The sequence below is a fragment of the Phalacrocorax aristotelis genome, chromosome 3, assembly GCF_949628215.1.
Source record: "Phalacrocorax aristotelis chromosome 3, bGulAri2.1, whole genome shotgun sequence".
Lineage (NCBI taxonomy): Eukaryota > Metazoa > Chordata > Aves > Suliformes > Phalacrocoracidae > Phalacrocorax > Phalacrocorax aristotelis.
In genome coordinates, this window is record NC_134278.1 from 86,880,859 (window position 1) to 86,898,694 (window position 17,836).

General features: G+C 39.9%; 1 protein-coding gene across 2 annotated transcripts in view; it reads left to right on the top strand.

Annotated features, from left to right (window-relative positions):
- The window catches only part of COMMD1 (copper metabolism domain containing 1), a 95,467-nt gene that overhangs the window by 31,189 nt on the left and 46,442 nt on the right, over positions 1 to 17,836 (top strand). For both annotated transcript variants that reach the window (XM_075088335.1, XM_075088336.1), the window contains exon 2: positions 710 to 991. In XM_075088335.1, the coding sequence (XP_074944436.1) occupies positions 710 to 991 (282 nt within the window). The remainder of the gene's footprint in view (positions 1 to 709; positions 992 to 17,836) is intronic.

Genomic DNA, 17,836 nt, shown 5'->3' on the forward strand with positions numbered 1-17,836 from the left:
GTAAATGACCCCTTACACTCCCTTGCAAAACACAAATACGGTACTTAGCCTGCCAGAGTCCACTGATGCTTCGGAAGAAGCCGCATGGACTATCCCTTGGAAAACTCACGCTCTTGCCACTGCAGCCAGCCCACTGCTGTGGCTGGTGCTGCTGACCCTGCTTGACTGGTGCAGCATTTACCAGTTTTGCTTCCTTGTATGTGGTACGGAGGTGGCAGATGAAGCTGTGGATGTTGCAGTGAGCTGGGATGTCTCCTCACTTGTTTCAGCCTAGGCCAAGGGTATGCCATATGTGCTTCAGCTTTTTGACCATCAGAACAGCAGCATTCTGCCTGACCTAGCTCCCAGCAGCAACCAGTTGGGTATGCATTGGGCATACTGGGGTCAGGCAGGCAGTGAGAAACCTCCTTGTTATCCTGTACGGGTACTGCATACCGAAAGGTGCTCTCAGTTCCCTCATCACTGTTACTGATACGTTACCTGCCAGCTGTTTGGGGGCAGGAACCTAGGATAAGTGGTAGGCACTTGCAAATTGAGTTTTAATGAAAGTTGTCAGGTTATTTCCATAACCCAGCTTTGTTTGCACTATCCATTTAAAATCCAGTATTTGTAAAACCCTGAAGATGTGACCTTTTGGTAGACTTCAGCTTTGACTGTTAAGGAGTGATTTTGAGCAAGATTTTCCCTTTTTCTCTTATTTTCCATGCAGTCAATTGCTTCAGCAGACATGGATTTGAATCAGCTGGAGGCATTTCTCACTGCCCAAACCAAAAAACAAGGTGGCATCACATCTGATCAGGCTGCAGTCATTGCAAAATTTTGGAAGAACCACCGAATAAAGATCCATGACAGCCTGATCAATCAAAGCCGTTGGGATAATGTCTTGAAAAACATGAACTGGCGAGTGGATCTGAAGTCACAATCAAGACATGTTGATCAGATAAACACTCCTGTTGCAATAGTTGAAATGGAACTGGGAAAAAATGGGCAGGTAAGCTTTCTTTTGCTGAGACACTTTACCTATTGCTGAATTCAGTGCATCCAAATGGAGTCACCACCAGGCCTTTAACGTACTTGAGCTTGTGGTCCGTCTTTGGATACAAAGATATATTCTGGGTGGTGAATGTAATTTTTTTGCTTATTTTATATCTTATATGTATTGTATTATATGTATTGACAGCTCACTTTACATTAAGCTTGGAAAATCTGAGGACATAGAAATCAAACATAAATCAGCCATACTAACAATTTCATTAAAATTATTTGTATTCTATGCACTGTGAAGTCCATTAGTCTTTTTTCTTCTCTAATCAAATACTAAAATTAGGTAATATTTGCAAAGGAGAAGCTAAAAAGAATAAAGTTCACAAAGTATGATGATCAAACATTCCTTACATTTTAGGACAAATGAGGTGAAAAACTCCTCTTTGTTTTACATAACACCTGTTTTCATGTTACAAGAACATCTTTTATTACCAGTTACATTATGCAATGTGGTCTTACCTGCCTGAAAGAGATACACAGCTCTATCAGTACCGAACACTGCATACTTTTTTGATCTTTATAATTCATAAGAATGTACAGCTAAAGGAGTGGCTTCCCATCTTCAGTTTTTCTGTCCCTTTCTGACAGGAAATGTGGTTCAGTTCAGTATCTTTCTCCTCTGCAATGTGTTAGCGAATCTTAAAACTTCATTTCTTAGCAGTAGCTACTGCAAAGCATACCACAAACTAATTTGGGGGTTTTAATTTTAATAGTTAGTGTTTAGCAAGTTTCCTTGGATTTCATAATATTTTAGTAACGTAGTGAAAGAGTACCTGGATTAGGTATACCTAAAATATATACAGACCTAGAGCCTATGCAGACTGATTTAATTGAAACTGTGTGGCTATACCAAGGCCAGAATGAAAGTACAAGTAAATTGAGATCCTACTGAGACAATATATATTGTTGAAGTTATTCTGTTAGCTCACTCTTTCTTTCAGGCTTTGAAAACTTACCCTTCCTAAGTGCTGACTGCCTTCCACTCACGTAGTTCTGCAGTGACCAATACAATAATGGTGTATGTTTTTAGGTTTTTTCCTAGCCTCAAAAAAGTAGTTTTCTGCTCATGATCTTGAGATTGGAAATAATTATATTCCATTAGTAACAAATGGAAAAAGTTTTTTTAAAAAAAAAAAATTTACAGTGAGTACATTAGAATGAGTACATTAGTGAGCAAATGGGAAAATTACCTGTGTTCATTAAAAAAATAATCCTAAAATCCTTAACTCAGAATCACTGTTGTATTTCATAAGGGAATTATGTAGTTAGTGACTCTTGTTTTGAAATGGTTTTTTTCCCTGGTAATGGATTATTATGGTAATATCAATCACTAAGTACATTTATATTTCTTCTAGCCTGTGCAGGGAGAGAAAGGGGATGTGAACATGAAGGAAGAATAGACATTTCTGACACACTGTAATTTCTCTTACCAAGGAGCCCCACAACAAAACCAGAATGAATTATTTTAGCCATGCAGCCTTACACAGTGCAGTAGTGAGCTGTCAGCAAGTCTGACTGTTGGTGTAAGGGTATTAGACTGGTACTTAAAGAAATAATCATGGAGTAATTAGGATTGTCACCACTTGAGTCAAAACTGGTATTTATTTCAAGGCGATCTGGTTTCATGTAGTCTTTAGCTTTGGTTTAAATAGGTTTTCTGGTGCAAAGCTTTTAGCTGAGACAGTCCACAGGATGCTCACATATTGGGGAGTTGTTGAGGGAACCCTGGGACTGAAACAGCAGCAAGCGGGTTGCCAGAACAGGTCATCCAGCCCTCAGGCTCTTCCCACATGTGTTTGGGGACCTCCTGGAAAGATGGTTACAGAGACTTTACTATTGGAGGTTGAACAAGTTGTTCCTGCACGCTGGATCCAGCCCACAAACTTAAAACCATCATGGTTTACAGCCTTTATGTGTATTTTTATTTTATTGGTAGCACATTTATATCTGCTCTAAATATCAAGTTTTGTAGCACATCAAATACATATGCTGGTACATTTCTGAAACTTAACTGAGATCATCTTTTCTAAAGGGTTGTCAGTCATAGACGTGATTTGGCAAATAGCAAAGATCTGGATTTGTAAAAGAAAGCTGGCTAATGATTCAGGAGTAAATTATTCAGAACAGGCTGTTTTCATTTGCACACTTGATAACAGGGGAGGATACAAATGCATTGATGTGTAATGAATTGACATTAATATTTCATATGTTTCAACAGAAGCAAAGAAATACCCTGTAGAAAATGTGCCTTTCCAGAATTCAAAGTCGCTCTGATTCTTCTTGGTGTCTCTGGACTGGATTTAGATCTCTCCAGCAGAAGGCCAGGCAGTTGTCTGCTCCTTCTGCTTCAATAAGTAACCTTGCTTTCTGCTTGCCATCTCTGAATTTTAATCAGTCAGCTCTTTCATGACAGAATGAATATATGTGTGAGAGCTAGTATGGCTAGAAAAGGGGAGTTTGATGTGACTGGTTCATAAATGTCAGTAGACAGAGTTTACATGAATTATGTCAAATTTCCTGAATGTTTTCTGACAGAAGGGAGATGTTTATGGGTTTGAGAATCTATTACAGCTTGCATGATTTAATTGTTACTATCCCTGGCATTACTGATGGTAGGAAAAAATGAACCCTTTCCTTTGAGTGCTCTTAAAAACACCTCTAACAATAAACATTCAGAAATACTGATGCTCCAAACTTTGGGAAGTTTGGTTCAGGATCTGTAACTTGCAGTTTGAAGTTGTCTTCTTCAGTAAGGATTTTACAGTGACATTTAAAGTTCCCTTTATGCTGGTGATGCAGTCTTTACTGAATCCTGGTTAAAGGCAGATGAACTTGCTAGCCATGAAGTATTCTGCTTTGAAAGCCCTTTTCCTTTAACAATATGACTAAAAATAAAATCCTAAAGCAGTTGCACTTTAGCCTGAATTTGTCTTCATCTGTTCATGATATTCAGCACCCATCACTGCCAGTCCATTCTTTCCATTTGAACAGCCCCTTTTCTTTTGGACAATAGTTTTATCCTCCTGTAGCTCTATACCTTGCTGGCTTTCTCTTAAAACATCTATAGCTCCCTGCCCCCTTCTTTACATCCTTTTTAATCTTGCTCTCCCTCTCTGGGCATTACTGTAAAGCTCTCTTGGCATGAAATTTCAACCAGACACAAATCTGCCAGGAGGGACAGTGGAGTGACCTGGAGAATCGCCCTTCTCGTGCCCTTCCTGCCCCACTGCATCAACACTGCTATATATGGTGAACAGTCACTGCTGCGCAACGTTAGCTAACCTGCAGATTTCAGTCACAGATTTATATCTGACCTTCTCATTAATAGAAAATAATAGCATTGATTTTGCACTGTGGCTTGGCATTAAGATATATTTAAACTTGTTTTATGGGCTTTGCCATGTTATTTTCCTTATGAGATGTGCCTCTCCTTTGGGGCTGCATTCTTCCCACTGTTCTAGGCTGATTTGCCAATAAGTTTTACTTTCTTGCAGCATTATACTCAGTTTAATATCTGAGACTGATCAAATATTGTAGAGTAGCCTGAGTATTTGCTCTTGCCTTTTATGCTTGAACTTATTTACGGAGTGGGTATTTTCACATGCATTTCTTTTCAGTGTTCAAGATACTGGTAATCCATGTAATAGCACTTTTGTTGCGGTTCTTTGGAATGTTAAGCATGTTTTATGAGCAAAGAGTATTTTTCTCCCCTAATCTAACATGAAGTCTGGGTTTCCGCTGCAGGATTCTTCCCAGAAAGAGCTGAGGAAATCACATCAGGATTATGGATTAGAGGGTTTTTTCCCAAAACATTGTATATCTCTTCTCTGTCCTTTTTTGAAATGTCTGCCTGACAGAGGTATCATAAAACTTAGTTAATGGCATATGGTAGGTAAATGCCTTATACCACATACTAAAAGCCGCAAAAAAAAAGTTATGAAATTAAGATAATTTCTTTCAAATTTAAGGGCAAAGAGCAGCCTCTCACTCCATATAATTTTTCTAAAGTCTGAAATCACCAGGGATCTATATTTTAATATAAAACAAACATCTTTCTTTAATTAGCAGGCAAGCATTAGTAACAGTCATTTGATAAATTTGAAAAGTCTAATATTTCCTAGTTCTGACTGTATTTTGATTGCCATTTAAAACTATCACCAGTGAGATAAATACTTCATGATGACAGGACTTACTAGATGAAGTGATCCTTTGTCAGTGCAAGAATTACCTGATACTGAAAAAGTAAGAACTGTCAATTCACAATTTACCTTAGGTATTTCACATCTGCTCTCTGCTAATGGCTGGATCCAGACCCTGGTAATTCAGAAAAAATAATAGTAAATCAGGTAATAATTTTGATAATTCAGGTGCAGAAAGAATTTGTGATGAATGTAGACAATTGTCATGTGCTATATGTAGGATATAAAACACTCCTACAGGATTTTGAAGGTTTGGAGCTTGAAATTTCATCAACTTTTAGTTTGTATGACTATGAAGATTTAACTCTTTTAATGTTCTGGAAAAGAGTGAAGTAGGTGTCAAAGTAAACTTTTGGGAGATCAAAATTGTTTCTAACTTGTTAATTATGAATATTCTACACAAATTTAGGTTGAGACTTGTATCAACTGTGCTATAAACAAATGATAAGCTGAATTCACACATGCTGGCAAATGTTAAAATTGAACATGCTTTCACAGTATAATAAAAAAATTCTTAGGATTTAGCTTCTGTAAATCTCATTACCTTGCTAGGATTACAGACTGAATGCCACTGAGGATCTGTCGGTGTTTTGCACATTTTTGTAAGCACAGGTCTCTTGGTTTCTCTAGGCTGCAGTTATCTCCAGCAATAGCTTTCCCTGCTGAAGAAGGGTCAGATCAAGAAAACATTATGAGTAAACTCATGCTATAGAGCGAGGTAGGATTATGGCTGTGTTTGCTTTTGCCTCGGTGTGACTCGAGGTCAGGTTGCTTCAGAGCTATTGCTGAAAATAACTTCAGATAATGGACTTCCAGTCCTTTTTATGTAGGATCTATTCTGAAAAGACAGACTGCCTTTTGAAGGATATCGGTATCGGCAAAGCAATGCTTAGGAGATAAAAAGCAGTTCTAGGTACTCGAACCAAAATAAGGGCAGCCTGGCCTGCAAAGGGGAAAGAAAAACAACCATCAAACAATTTTTCCTTTTCAGCCTTAATCCATTTTAATCTTTGTAGTTATTTACGTTATTGGAATTATTGTTCCGGTCAAAAATGGTAAAGCATGGGCATTTAGAAGCTGAATCAATCAACCTAACCACAACGGGCATAGTACTTTTATGTGATTAAAAATATAAAACCCGGTAAGTAGAAGCTAGTGGAAAAAAATCACCTTTGTGGCCAAGCTGAATGTAATCACTTGAGCTTTTATTCACCTTGGAAATTTATGAGCTGGAGGGAACAGTTACATAAGGCAGTACAGCACAAAGCAAATAAAAACCAGAGAGGGCAATGGGTTACTCAGCACATAGGAAACCAGAGCACAGTTGACTGATTTAACTCAGTTATGTCCTTAATCCTCTGCATGGCACTCTCTGTAGTCCTTTGCTTCAACAGTTCAATTTTTGTCACCTTCTCCTGAAAGCAAAGCAAAACTTGGGGAACAAGAAGAGAATTTTGTTATTTGTGGCTGTTGGGATTTTTAAGTGTAATGCATTACGGAGATAAGAGCATTAAACTGAGATATTAAATAACTGTCCAACTTGAATTATCACTTTTCCACTATATATTTAACAGTATTTTTTCATTAGTACCTCATCTGTTCATCCTATATGAAGTAAGGATATTCTACAATTAGTGATACTAACAGTGTCCATCCTTGTTTATTTGTGCTGTGTATACACACATACAGGTGTGCAGGTGCATGCACACACATATATTCTTTGTCAACTGTTTTTACTCTGGAACTGTATTTGCTGAAGTAGTTCAACAGAATAATATAAGTGAGACAAATTTTTGTAGCTGAGCTCAGGGTATTATGGGAACAATTCTGGATTAATTTAAGGTGAGCTTGTATGAATATAGATGTTACCATAACAATGCATATTTACTTACCTTTCATCTGCCTAAATTCAGATTCAGTCCTGGACCCTTGAAATTTTTTACCTTCTCTGAAAATATATTGAGGTCTTGGACACTATGACAGGGAACTTGCTTGCTATCTGTTATGCATCTCATACGATCAACAAATACTTTGCGATCTAACATTGATCTGGCATTCTCATGCAGCAATAAAAAGTTGTGTAGCTTTGACGAAACACACTTCAGAGCTGTCTCTTGCAGCCTTGGGATACAGACTATGATCAGAGGCTGGGACAGGGGCAGCTGGATTCAGCAGACATGTCTGTTGAAAATTGTCTCACTCAGCTACACCTTTTTCTGAAATTGGTGCTACACATTTATGAGTTAGTCAGAAGGACCTGTTCTTTCTTATTCTCACCCCTATGTTATCACTGTCCGGTCGCGGCTTTTCTAGAAGTCTTCACCCTGGTTTTCTATGAGCTCCGCTGCCTCCAGAAGTGGTTGGTACATTTTTGGAACATACCCTTAGCTAACAGCCCTTAATCCTCATCCTGGCTCCCCTACTGAAAGCATTTCTCTAACTTTTCAACCTTTTCTCTGCTACTCCTGCAGCGCTGAGGCAGGTTACCCTGAGAGCTTGTGGTGGTGCATGCTCTGAGATCCTCAAGACTCAAGCTGGATAAAGTCACTGCAGTCAGGGTCTCCACCACAACAGACCAGAGCATTTAGCCCACAGACTTTCAGGTAAAATGGATGTTTTCATGCTCCAGTTTAATCCAGTTGCTTTGTGCATTTCAGTTCCTTCTCTCTATTCACTGAAGCTTATATGGAAGGTTGAGCTGAGAGTATGTTTCTGTTGCTTTTGTAGTTCGTGCTTTAGTTCAGTCTGAACGCATGAACTTATGGGTCAGGAAATCAGGAGTTTGGTTTCAGCAGAGGGAGAGCAGTTGTTTGGGAACTGCGACACTGAATGCTGGGAGCAGGGGGTGGTGTAGGGTCAAAAGAACCTGATGGCATTTAAAGATAACACATTGCAGAGGCTGGATGCAAAGATGACTGATGAGCTTCAAAACCTCCACATCTCTGGCTCTGTTCTCTAGTAAGAAAGTTCCTGTGTCACTGATGAGCTTAGAGGGTGGTTATGAGTTTCTTGTGCTTCCTCATGACTTTGCATTAACTGGGTAATTTGGAGACCTTAAATTGCATGCCCTCCATCACCAAAGGAATTGTTTGGTTTGAGGCAGGTTGGCAGAACAGTTTCATCGTGACACTTCCACCACTGCTGTCATAGCGCAAATAATCACAGACAGCTCCACTGTCCATGCAATCCCTCACCACCATGGACTTGGAGTTGTATAGAAACTGATTGTAAATATGCAAATTAAAGCATTGCATTTGCATGAAATGCCGCATGCAGACTGGTACTGTTTTGCCGCATAACCTTGCTCTTAAACAAGCCTATTCAGAGCTTCTGCCTTCTTCAGAGCACCCATCCTGACCTGGGTCATCTCCTGGAGGGTAGAGGAGCAGCTCTGTATTTCCCACATCTACCAACCAGCTAGAGAGTCAGCCTTGCTGCTGCAAAACCAGGCTTTAATTGAGGTGAAACATAGTGTAAGGCTTGGAAAGATGGAGCTTTAGTGTATGAAATAGAAGGTCTTTGGAGATTTGCAGAAGAGATAAAAACTGAAATGGAAAAGGTAGATTAAAAAACACTGCCATTTCTTGTACCAAGCCTGGGGCAGGAAGCAGAGGGGACCATACTTGGCCAATGTGATCGATTCCTGGCTTATTAAAAAGCAACTTTGCAACGCGAACATTGGGCCTTTTGGCTGCTGTGTTGCCGGCTGTTGAGGACCCAGAGAGAGCATTTGCTGTTGTGAGGCCTCCTATGGGTAAATATAGAGGAGTTACTTATTTGTTTTGACACTGTCCACCTTTTGTAAAACCAGCAGCATGTAGTTTGGGTGTGAAAGTCAGTGTGTCCTGTTTTGTGAAATAATTTATCTCAGGATAATTTCCGGAATAAATACATTTTATGAAATATATTTACCCCAGGAGGTGTTCCAGGAAGGGGAGCATGGTTGAAGGACCAAAAATTGTAATCTCCACTGGCTTCTTTTGAAAAAAAGTAAAAGGTTTTGCTTGATTCTAACAAAACAAAACAAAACAAAAAACCCAGGAGTTTCTTTGCTGGAGAGTGTGTATATAGGAAATCAAAACAACTGGCCTCTTTGCATCTTAGCTCCAGTGTTACTGGCCATCTGCATTCTTCAGAGGACTTGGATGTCAACATTAGCAAGTAATTTGTTCTTAGAAAACTCAGGGAAAAAAAGGAGTTGTTATGAACATAAGTGCCCACTGCATTGGCTGACAAAGCATCTTGTTTTTACAGGCCTAGCCTGGCCAAGTACATTTAAAATTGTTGTTTTGCCAGCTGGCCAACCTTCCCACTCTTGACAATATGCCATGTTGCCGCTGAAAAGCATTTGGAGATCCTTCCAGGTTTGTCATGGTCTCTCTTGAGATCCCCAAATACTAGAGTTTAGGGGTGTAAGTAAGAACAGGTTCTTACTTAATTTATTTTAATTAGGAAGAGCTGCTGCAGGAGAAGGTATCAGGAGATGTAAAATTGGAAGCTGGCACATTGCCAGAAATGGAAAAATGGTTGTAACTCATGCCCTTCTTTGCTGCTTAATCCTATGGATTCCCTTTATTCTGTCTTAAATATATAAATATATACACTTTTCATAAAAGCTATATTCCAGCTTTGGCTGTGCAAGAATTGATCCAACAAAAAAAAACCCACCCAGCAGGACACGATAGCAAAGTCACTGCACACAGTACAATTAAACTTGCCACGTTTCTCTGTGTGTCTTAGTTTTTTGAGGGAAGAGTGAACCTGTGACGTTTCTTCTGAGCAGCTTGCATGTTATCTGCCAGCAGCTTTACTTTTTCACCTTTCTTCACAAGTTGAATTCCCATGTGGTGAGCACTTCTATTAATACATTAGGCAGCAGAAGGCATGGGCAACAGAAGAATGCAATTCGTAGGCAGTTCTCAGTAAAATAATCTTATAGAGGAGTTATTTCTCTTCTAAGTTCCAGCAAGCTGTGGCTTTCTGTCTTTCTAGTGCTTCTACTGATATGTCTTGTTCTAGTTAAAGATGGATGAAAAGATAAACATCCCTTCTTCCTTCATTTTCTTCTTACCTTTCCCTTTACAAAAATCTCTAAGAGAGGGATTTAGCTGGTAGCTGCTGGAATTTGTTGGTGTACAAAACTGTCCTTGGCAGTTGGTAACTGAGCATTAATGCTGAGGTATTATGAGCTCTGGGTACTGAAATGTAGTTAATCAACATGTGAAATATTTGGAATACTAGTGCTGTATCTGCATAAAAGCAAACTCTCATTCATGCTCATGTTGCAGATATTCTTGCTGCTATCAGTTTATACTACTAGCAGTGGTACCTAGGGACTTCTAGATGCCAGCAAAAAATTTTTGGGAGATGCTCATGCCCTTCCTAAGGGAGTGAATTAAGACTGTAGGAAACAAGGCTCTTTTTGCAGATATAAACTTCCATGTTGTGTAGGTCAGGTTTTCAGCAGATGACTGGTGGGAGTTTGCACTGAAGAAGATCAAACATTTAATCTGCAGTTGCAGATTCATTTACCTCCGTATTAAATTGATTTGTCTTACAGAGTAATACACTGGCTTTTGCTTCATCTTGTTAAAAACATAGAACTGCCACAGAAAATTGTATGTGGGTCTTAGATGGTAGGTTCAGGTTACAGGTCTTTTTCGTGCAGCGAGGAGGACTTAAAGAGCTCCTGACCTTTGCTAGTTGTTCTCACCATGGTACTACCTGGTAGTTACACATTTGCAAAGCTGAAAGTCGAAATTGGCTGAGTGAGTCCAAATTAATTTTTTTTTGTTCCCTCCCCACCCTTTTTATTTTTTCCCAAATTATCTTTAGTCTGGATCAATTTGTTGAAGAGACAGGGTGAGGGCAAAATTGAGCAAAAGAAACTGAGAACTCTGCACCGATATGTTAAAGAAAAAAAGCACTTATAAACATAGTTGTTCAAAAGATCGCTCATTTTAAATCTGAGCTAGTGGTCTCTTGAACAAGAGAAGTAAAGAAGCTTTCCTTAAGTGGTAAGGATAACCTCTCCAAAGTGCCAGTGTTCCCTCAAAGAATGGAGGAATAGAAAATGAGAGGCATGGCTGGACAAGTTTGGGATTGTAGACTTACTGTCTACAGGAGTCTCTAGGCTGGAGAAGTGTAGAAAAGGTATCTGATTTGGGAATGGTCTAAAATGGTATCTGGAGGTAGGAACCTGCTAAGATTGCAAGAACAGAGGAATCTTGGTATTTTAACAATGTTAGTATTCTTAGTTTCTAGACAATTTCTCAGCTACGCACATTCATGATGGTCATTAATGAGAAACATGATTGAAATACTATGTCTTATTACTTGTCCCAATTATTTTCTCCAGTGTTAGGTGGGAAATATGGCAAGCTGAACCTCAGAGTTAGCTGAGTTGCCTGGAGCGATGGTAGAAGTATGGGAACAGTGAGGAGTAGAGCTGAAAAGCAAGCGAATCCTGTCTTAGTCACAGCTTTAACAAATAAACTGGTTTGCTTGGCATTTTGGTTTTTTTTTCTTCATTCAATCACTACAAGAAGCTGTCAACAATTTCATCATCAAAATAGCTTTCCCTGTTTCCTTGCGTGCCTCTGTTCCATTTTTTGTTGTTGTTGTTTTTGCTTGTTTTGAAAACTGAGGCAGTGTGTTGAAGCATAAACTTCCCCGCTTTTCTCTGGAAGGAGATGTTTGGGAGGAGGTCACTAGCAGCGCGTTTGGTTAAGGCATCATTGTCCTGTTTGCTGCTTTAAAAGTAGAGAAATGACTACTTCAAACACAATTCCAAACGCAAGTCCTCTTCATTTAGGAGATTCTCATTTTAGCTTACAACAGATACAGAACGACCCTTTAATTAAGGAACCTCACTAAGCTGTAATTTTGCATAGACATTGACACAAGTTGGTTTTTGCTCTGTCCTTTCAAGTTGTCAATTGCAAAACTCTACAAAGATAATCAGACATGCAAATCATCAATATATTTTTAGTTCAACTTGCTGATGTATATTCATTAATATGTTAATAAGACAAGGAGAGCATAATTCAAATTGCATATGCTTAATTTGGTTAATAAATGCTTGAAATATAGTCCCACTTTTAGAAGTAACCATACAAATGATGCCACTGTTTCAGAATTTTTTTCTCTTAAGTCACAAGCAGGGTGTAAAACCTCTTGGTTTAGTGACAAAAATAAGTTTCTAGTGCTTTTTACCTCGACCCTGCACAACCAAAGGACTTCTGCACTGAATTTTAGTCCTTGTATGCATTGTCATATTCCTAATGATTTCATTGTAATAAATTACAACAAAGGAGACCTAGTGAAGATTATGGCGTTGTAATTTTGAGTTCCCAAACTGTATTAGGTGGAGTTAAGTAAGCAGATACAAGATGGAAAGAACAGAGTTTCCTTGTGTTGAAATGACTCCACCAGTGCAAATTAGAGACATGCTTGCCCTGTATTTAGTTTGCAATGGCCTAACCAAATAAGATACTTGCAAATTACTACTGGAATTAGAATAAATTCTCTGACAGCTTCTGAACGTTGGTTAAATATGTAAAGCTGCTATAATATTTATTTCATTAAACCTCTACAGTGATATTTGAATGCTTACAGGCAATAAACTTTTAAGTCAATTGAGTACATTTCTGTTGAATCGCTGTCAAAAGTGGAGCTGTGCTTTAAGAACTATTAAAAAAATTTCATTCCATTTAACCTGTAAATATGCCACAGGACTTGAGAAAATGAGTTTGATAATGGCTTTTTTTAAGACTTTAGCCTGGAAGGCAGCATCTTAAAAGAACTCAGCATTGAGGAGAGTCTCTAGCATATGCAGTTATACCAGCCTGACTTATTTGGTCTGAAGTAATGAGGCATGACAGATCATGAGTGCAGTGCATCATGTTCAGAACCAATAAGCCCTTTCAGAAAATTACATTTCTGCTCTAAGCAGTCTTTTGAGTTATCTGCAGCTAATTTTAAACTGCCAGCTTTTATGGAAATGGAGCACTTGCATTTCCCAGTAAATACCACCATGATGCTCAGAGACAACTGTAAAGTGCGTCTGGGAAAAGCTTAAGTCTGATCAAACTTAATTAGACTGGAACCTGTTCCTGCCTACAAATGTCTTGATTATACAATGAGAACAAACAAAACACTTGACAGAATTGGCTTTTGTGATACTGCTGTGGGAATGTGAAGAAGAGCTTTTGATTCACATAATCTGTCTTGCTGAAGGTGCAGGCATTGGCATCAGCGTCTTGCTGTATTCTCTTCTTACTGGCCCTTTCCACTAGAAGAGAAAAGGTACTGATTGAATCCAGTCAACTTCTGTGTGTAGTAAAATGTGCTTTTTTTTCATTGCCACTGCTGTCCTGTGGTGTTCAGGTCACTGCTGTTGGAGCTTGAGCAGAGAGCCGTGTCTACATACAGCTGGTCACCCAGAGCTTAGCAGGGAGCATGTGGAGAAACCCAGGCTGTTTGGGGCAGTAGTAAGTCTGGTTCAGTTCAGGTGTCTGAGGACCATTCCCTCAAAGTATCAGTTTCCACAGACTCCTAAAGGAAAGGAAGCATTACTAGCTCAGGTCTGGGGTCTGAAGTTTGGTGAGATAGATCCCACCCTTTGTCTGAACTACATAGTGGTCAATGGTGGCATAACAACCACTCTTCTCAGATGAACGGTATGGTTAAAACCTTGTTGCTTATTTCAGCTGAGGGCAGATGAAGCAAACTGTCTCAGCCTTCATTTTCTAGGAAGCCAAAACAGAAGAGAAAGGCAGCTCCTCCATTTATACCAGGGCAAGAGTAGTTGAGCAAATGTCATTAAACTGTCAGCCAAAGTGCAGGCTGCTGGGTGACAGAGACCTGCATTTGCATTAAATTGAAACTCTCCCCATAAAATTAATGCAAGATATAAATGAAAGCATAAAGAAACCCTTTAAAATATTTGTTTCTTTTTTAAAAGTATTATAAAACAAGGATTAACAAAACCAAAACCAGCAGGTTTTAACAAAAACAAAAACTTACAGGTTTAAACATGCCAAATGCTAAGTGTGACAGTTATGGTGCTGAGAAGCAGTGATCCAAGAGCACCAAAATATCATAGTCTGGATGTGATGTGTGACTGAGCCACTTCAGGTCATAACAACTTCCTTTGCAGACAAAGAGTCAAGCTTAGTGGGTGCTAGGGCAGAATAAACAAAATAAAGACAATACCCCAGCTGAGGGCAAGGATTTGAAAGATGGTGCACAAATGGATTGGTTTCAATACCTGAAGCTTCTCTTGAGGGGGAGAGGAAAAAAAAAAAAGTCTTGATTTTTCCAGAGCTTGGAGATGAAAAAGACCTGTTCACCTCTGAAGCAGGTGAGCTGCTTCCCAAGAGCTACTGGAGGAGAGCTTAGTTGAGGGACTTGTTGGGTTGGATGGTGCTGCCATGTCCCAGTGGCCATGGAGGTATCTGGGGGATGGTGGCTGGCCATGATCGTCTTTCAGAAGCAACCTGTTAAGAAAACTGCGTTTAGTGAATCTCTGTCTTTTTTTCTAAACCATCAACTTCTGCTCTGCATGGACAGTACTTCCTTTCAAAGAGCTTTGGACATTGCTTTTCTCAGCCATGGCGTTTTGGAAGGAGTTGTCAGAGGTGTGATGCTGTGCTCCAAGCCTGCAATGCAACTTCATTTCTTCTGCCCCTTTTTGTGTGTTCCTTGCAAGCCCCAGTTTGCATGACAATGTGCAGAGCTCTCCATGAGCTATTCTGGCACCCCAGGAGAGATTTGAACGCATACCCTTCCAGGCAGCAAGCAGAGCGCTGGGCCATAGTGCTGAGTATTGTAAGCACTTTTACCTGCAATTGGGGTGTGAGAAATTTGCTGTCAACTGGGAACTTGAATGTGGCTTCCAATGCTTGCTGTGCTCTGGGTCAGCCTGGCTCATGATCTCACATCCTAAGAAGTGACAGCAGTGTCCAACAACCCTCCCTTTGCTTGGAGGCCAGGGCTTTCTCCTTCAAGCAGGGACTTGTCACCAGGGCTTTCCCTTTTCTGTCTCACCACCTTCCCCGTTTGGTACCATTCCTTGCTTGAGCGCAGCTCCTCTGCACTGTCCTTTCTTTTTTATGCTTGGGGTTTTTTTTGTTTGGCTCTGGTCATGTGTTTGTTTTCCCTCCTACATGGTCTCTGTTTCATTCACTTCCCAGAATAATAAGGGGCTTGTTGAAAGGGTGCTGCTAAGTAGTTTCTGTTCTTCATTCACTCTATTTTTATTTATTTAATATTTGTTTTCAGTGTGCATTGAATACAAAACTATGAATGCCTTTGTTTATTTTAATAAAATTTACTATTTTGGAGGCTCCTGTGCGAACCATCTTACTGCCATAAAAATCCCATAAATAAATAGTTATAATCAGTTATTATGGTATTATAATTCCCATTTCAAGAATACAGTCTGAGGGCAGAGAACATAAATGCAAAGATTTCCACTAATTTTGGTGCCCAGCTTGAAAAACCATCAAGCCAAGTTCCCAGAGTGCTGAGTCTTGGTGGTATAGCCAGTGTACATTTCTGATTGTGAACCTGTGGCTGTTACAGACATCAGTCCTTCTGCAAACCAGGCTCCAGGTGCCTTAGACTGAGCCTGGAGAAAACAGGGAACACACAGAGCGACCACCTGGAAAAACATCATTGTTTTTTGCAGCAGCAAACTTGCCTGCTGTTCCATGGGCTTTCCTGTAAAGGCACAGCCCAGTGCTCCAGAGTATCATTCAGCTGCTTTAAACATAAGATCCTCCTTAGTTGTCTTACAGTTCCTCATCTGCTTCACTCCGCACCTTCCAGCTTCTGCAATATGAGGTGAGCCTGAGCAGCTCGCAGACCACAGCCACAGTGCTTTGCTACACAGCTCCCATTCATTGCCTGGGCACTACCTGCAACAGAGTTTGGCTGGAAAAAGAGTACTGGATCTTGTCACGGCAGCCTATGTTACAGCACATATACTCAAGGGCAGAAGGTTATTTAAGGTTGCCTGACAACTGTAATTCTGACATTTTTCTGTATTTTGATAATTTTGCATTGTAGTACTCATGCTCTTTAATACCGTTTTTAAGAATGGGGTTGGAGAGAGTTTCTTAAGATTATGCATGCAGAAAATCCTGGCTTGGACCTCCTGTATGCACACATGAACATATACCTGTGGGCAAATAAGTTCACTTAGTGGCTGCATGCAAATAAAGGTAGAACACTCATGATATTCATAAGCCACTGGGGAAAATGTTAATGGGATTCTTCCAGCCAAAGAAAATCTGCGATGGAGGTATATTGGAGCAGAATATTGATACCTCCCCATCCAAAATCTGGGAAATGGCGTTTAGTGCTTCTATTTTCTTTCCCTGTTGTTAGAACTGAAGTCAAATGCTGTCTTTTGTCTGAAGTGGTTTGACCAGAGACTTGTGCTCTGTGAGAGTGTATGTAGTATCCCACCTCATCCTTTTCTTAACATCTTCCTTCTTCCAAATTTGGAAGTTTTACATGCCTATTTATACATATACATATATGTGTGTATATATACATATATGTGTATATACACACACAATATTTTACATACATATTTATACATACAAATTAATACATAGTGAAATGTAATAATTATATTGTAAGCACTCTAGTCAATAAAGTGAATCTCAGGCTTAACTAAGGGAGTAGGCAATCATGCAGAAGTATCTAATTTGTACTGGTGTAGTACGATAAGTGTGATGCTTGTGGAAACCAGAGCCTGCCCATCTGTGATTGAAAGTACAGCCTGTCCAGGTGGTGCCTTTTTTTTTTCCTTTCTCTCTCTCTTTTTTTTTTTCTTCTTTTTTTGTTAAAGTGTGTGTTTTGCAAGGCTGGAAAGCTAGGCAGGAAGCATGTTATAAAACAACTAGCATTGGGCTGTATTTGTCCAAGGAAGCATCTGTCATCTTTGACAGGGGAGAAAGGTCATTTTCTTTGGAACATCTGTAGAAGATTGTTCAACATGTGGCATGTTGACCTGCAGGATATGCTTTTGAGACACTCTGCTGCTTTTCTAAATTACAAGCCATTGCTTGAAGATTGCCCGGGCATCAGTTATGATGGTTTGCTGGTAGACAGGAGACTATTTCCAGGGTTATCTGTTAAATAGGGGACTGCTTGAGAAGGGTCAGTTGGGAGTAGGAAGCTATATACGAGTTGCATTTTGAGAGCCCGAGACAGGGTCCTGGAGAGGGCTTGGACTCCAGATGGTCCTGAGATGCAGGTCACCTCTCAGGTAGGAGTACACTGCCTCTGCTGTGTTTGAGTCTTCCCGTTTCTCCTTTGCCTTTCTTTGCTGGTTCTGCTTTCATTTCTTCTGCTCTCTTTTCCTTTGTGCCCCTGCACCCTCAGGGTGCTGCTTTGCCTCTTTCCTCCCTCTGTTCATCCCCTTGGCTTCTTCCTTGCCCTCGAAGTTTGTTCTTTGTTTTGTTTCAGTAGAGCTACCTGGGTGTTGTGCAGCACAGCAGGGGGCCCAGGTCAAAGCCGCCCGTGATCATGTGAGAGTACAGAGGCTCTCCTGGTGAAGGTTCAGGTTTGCAAGGTGT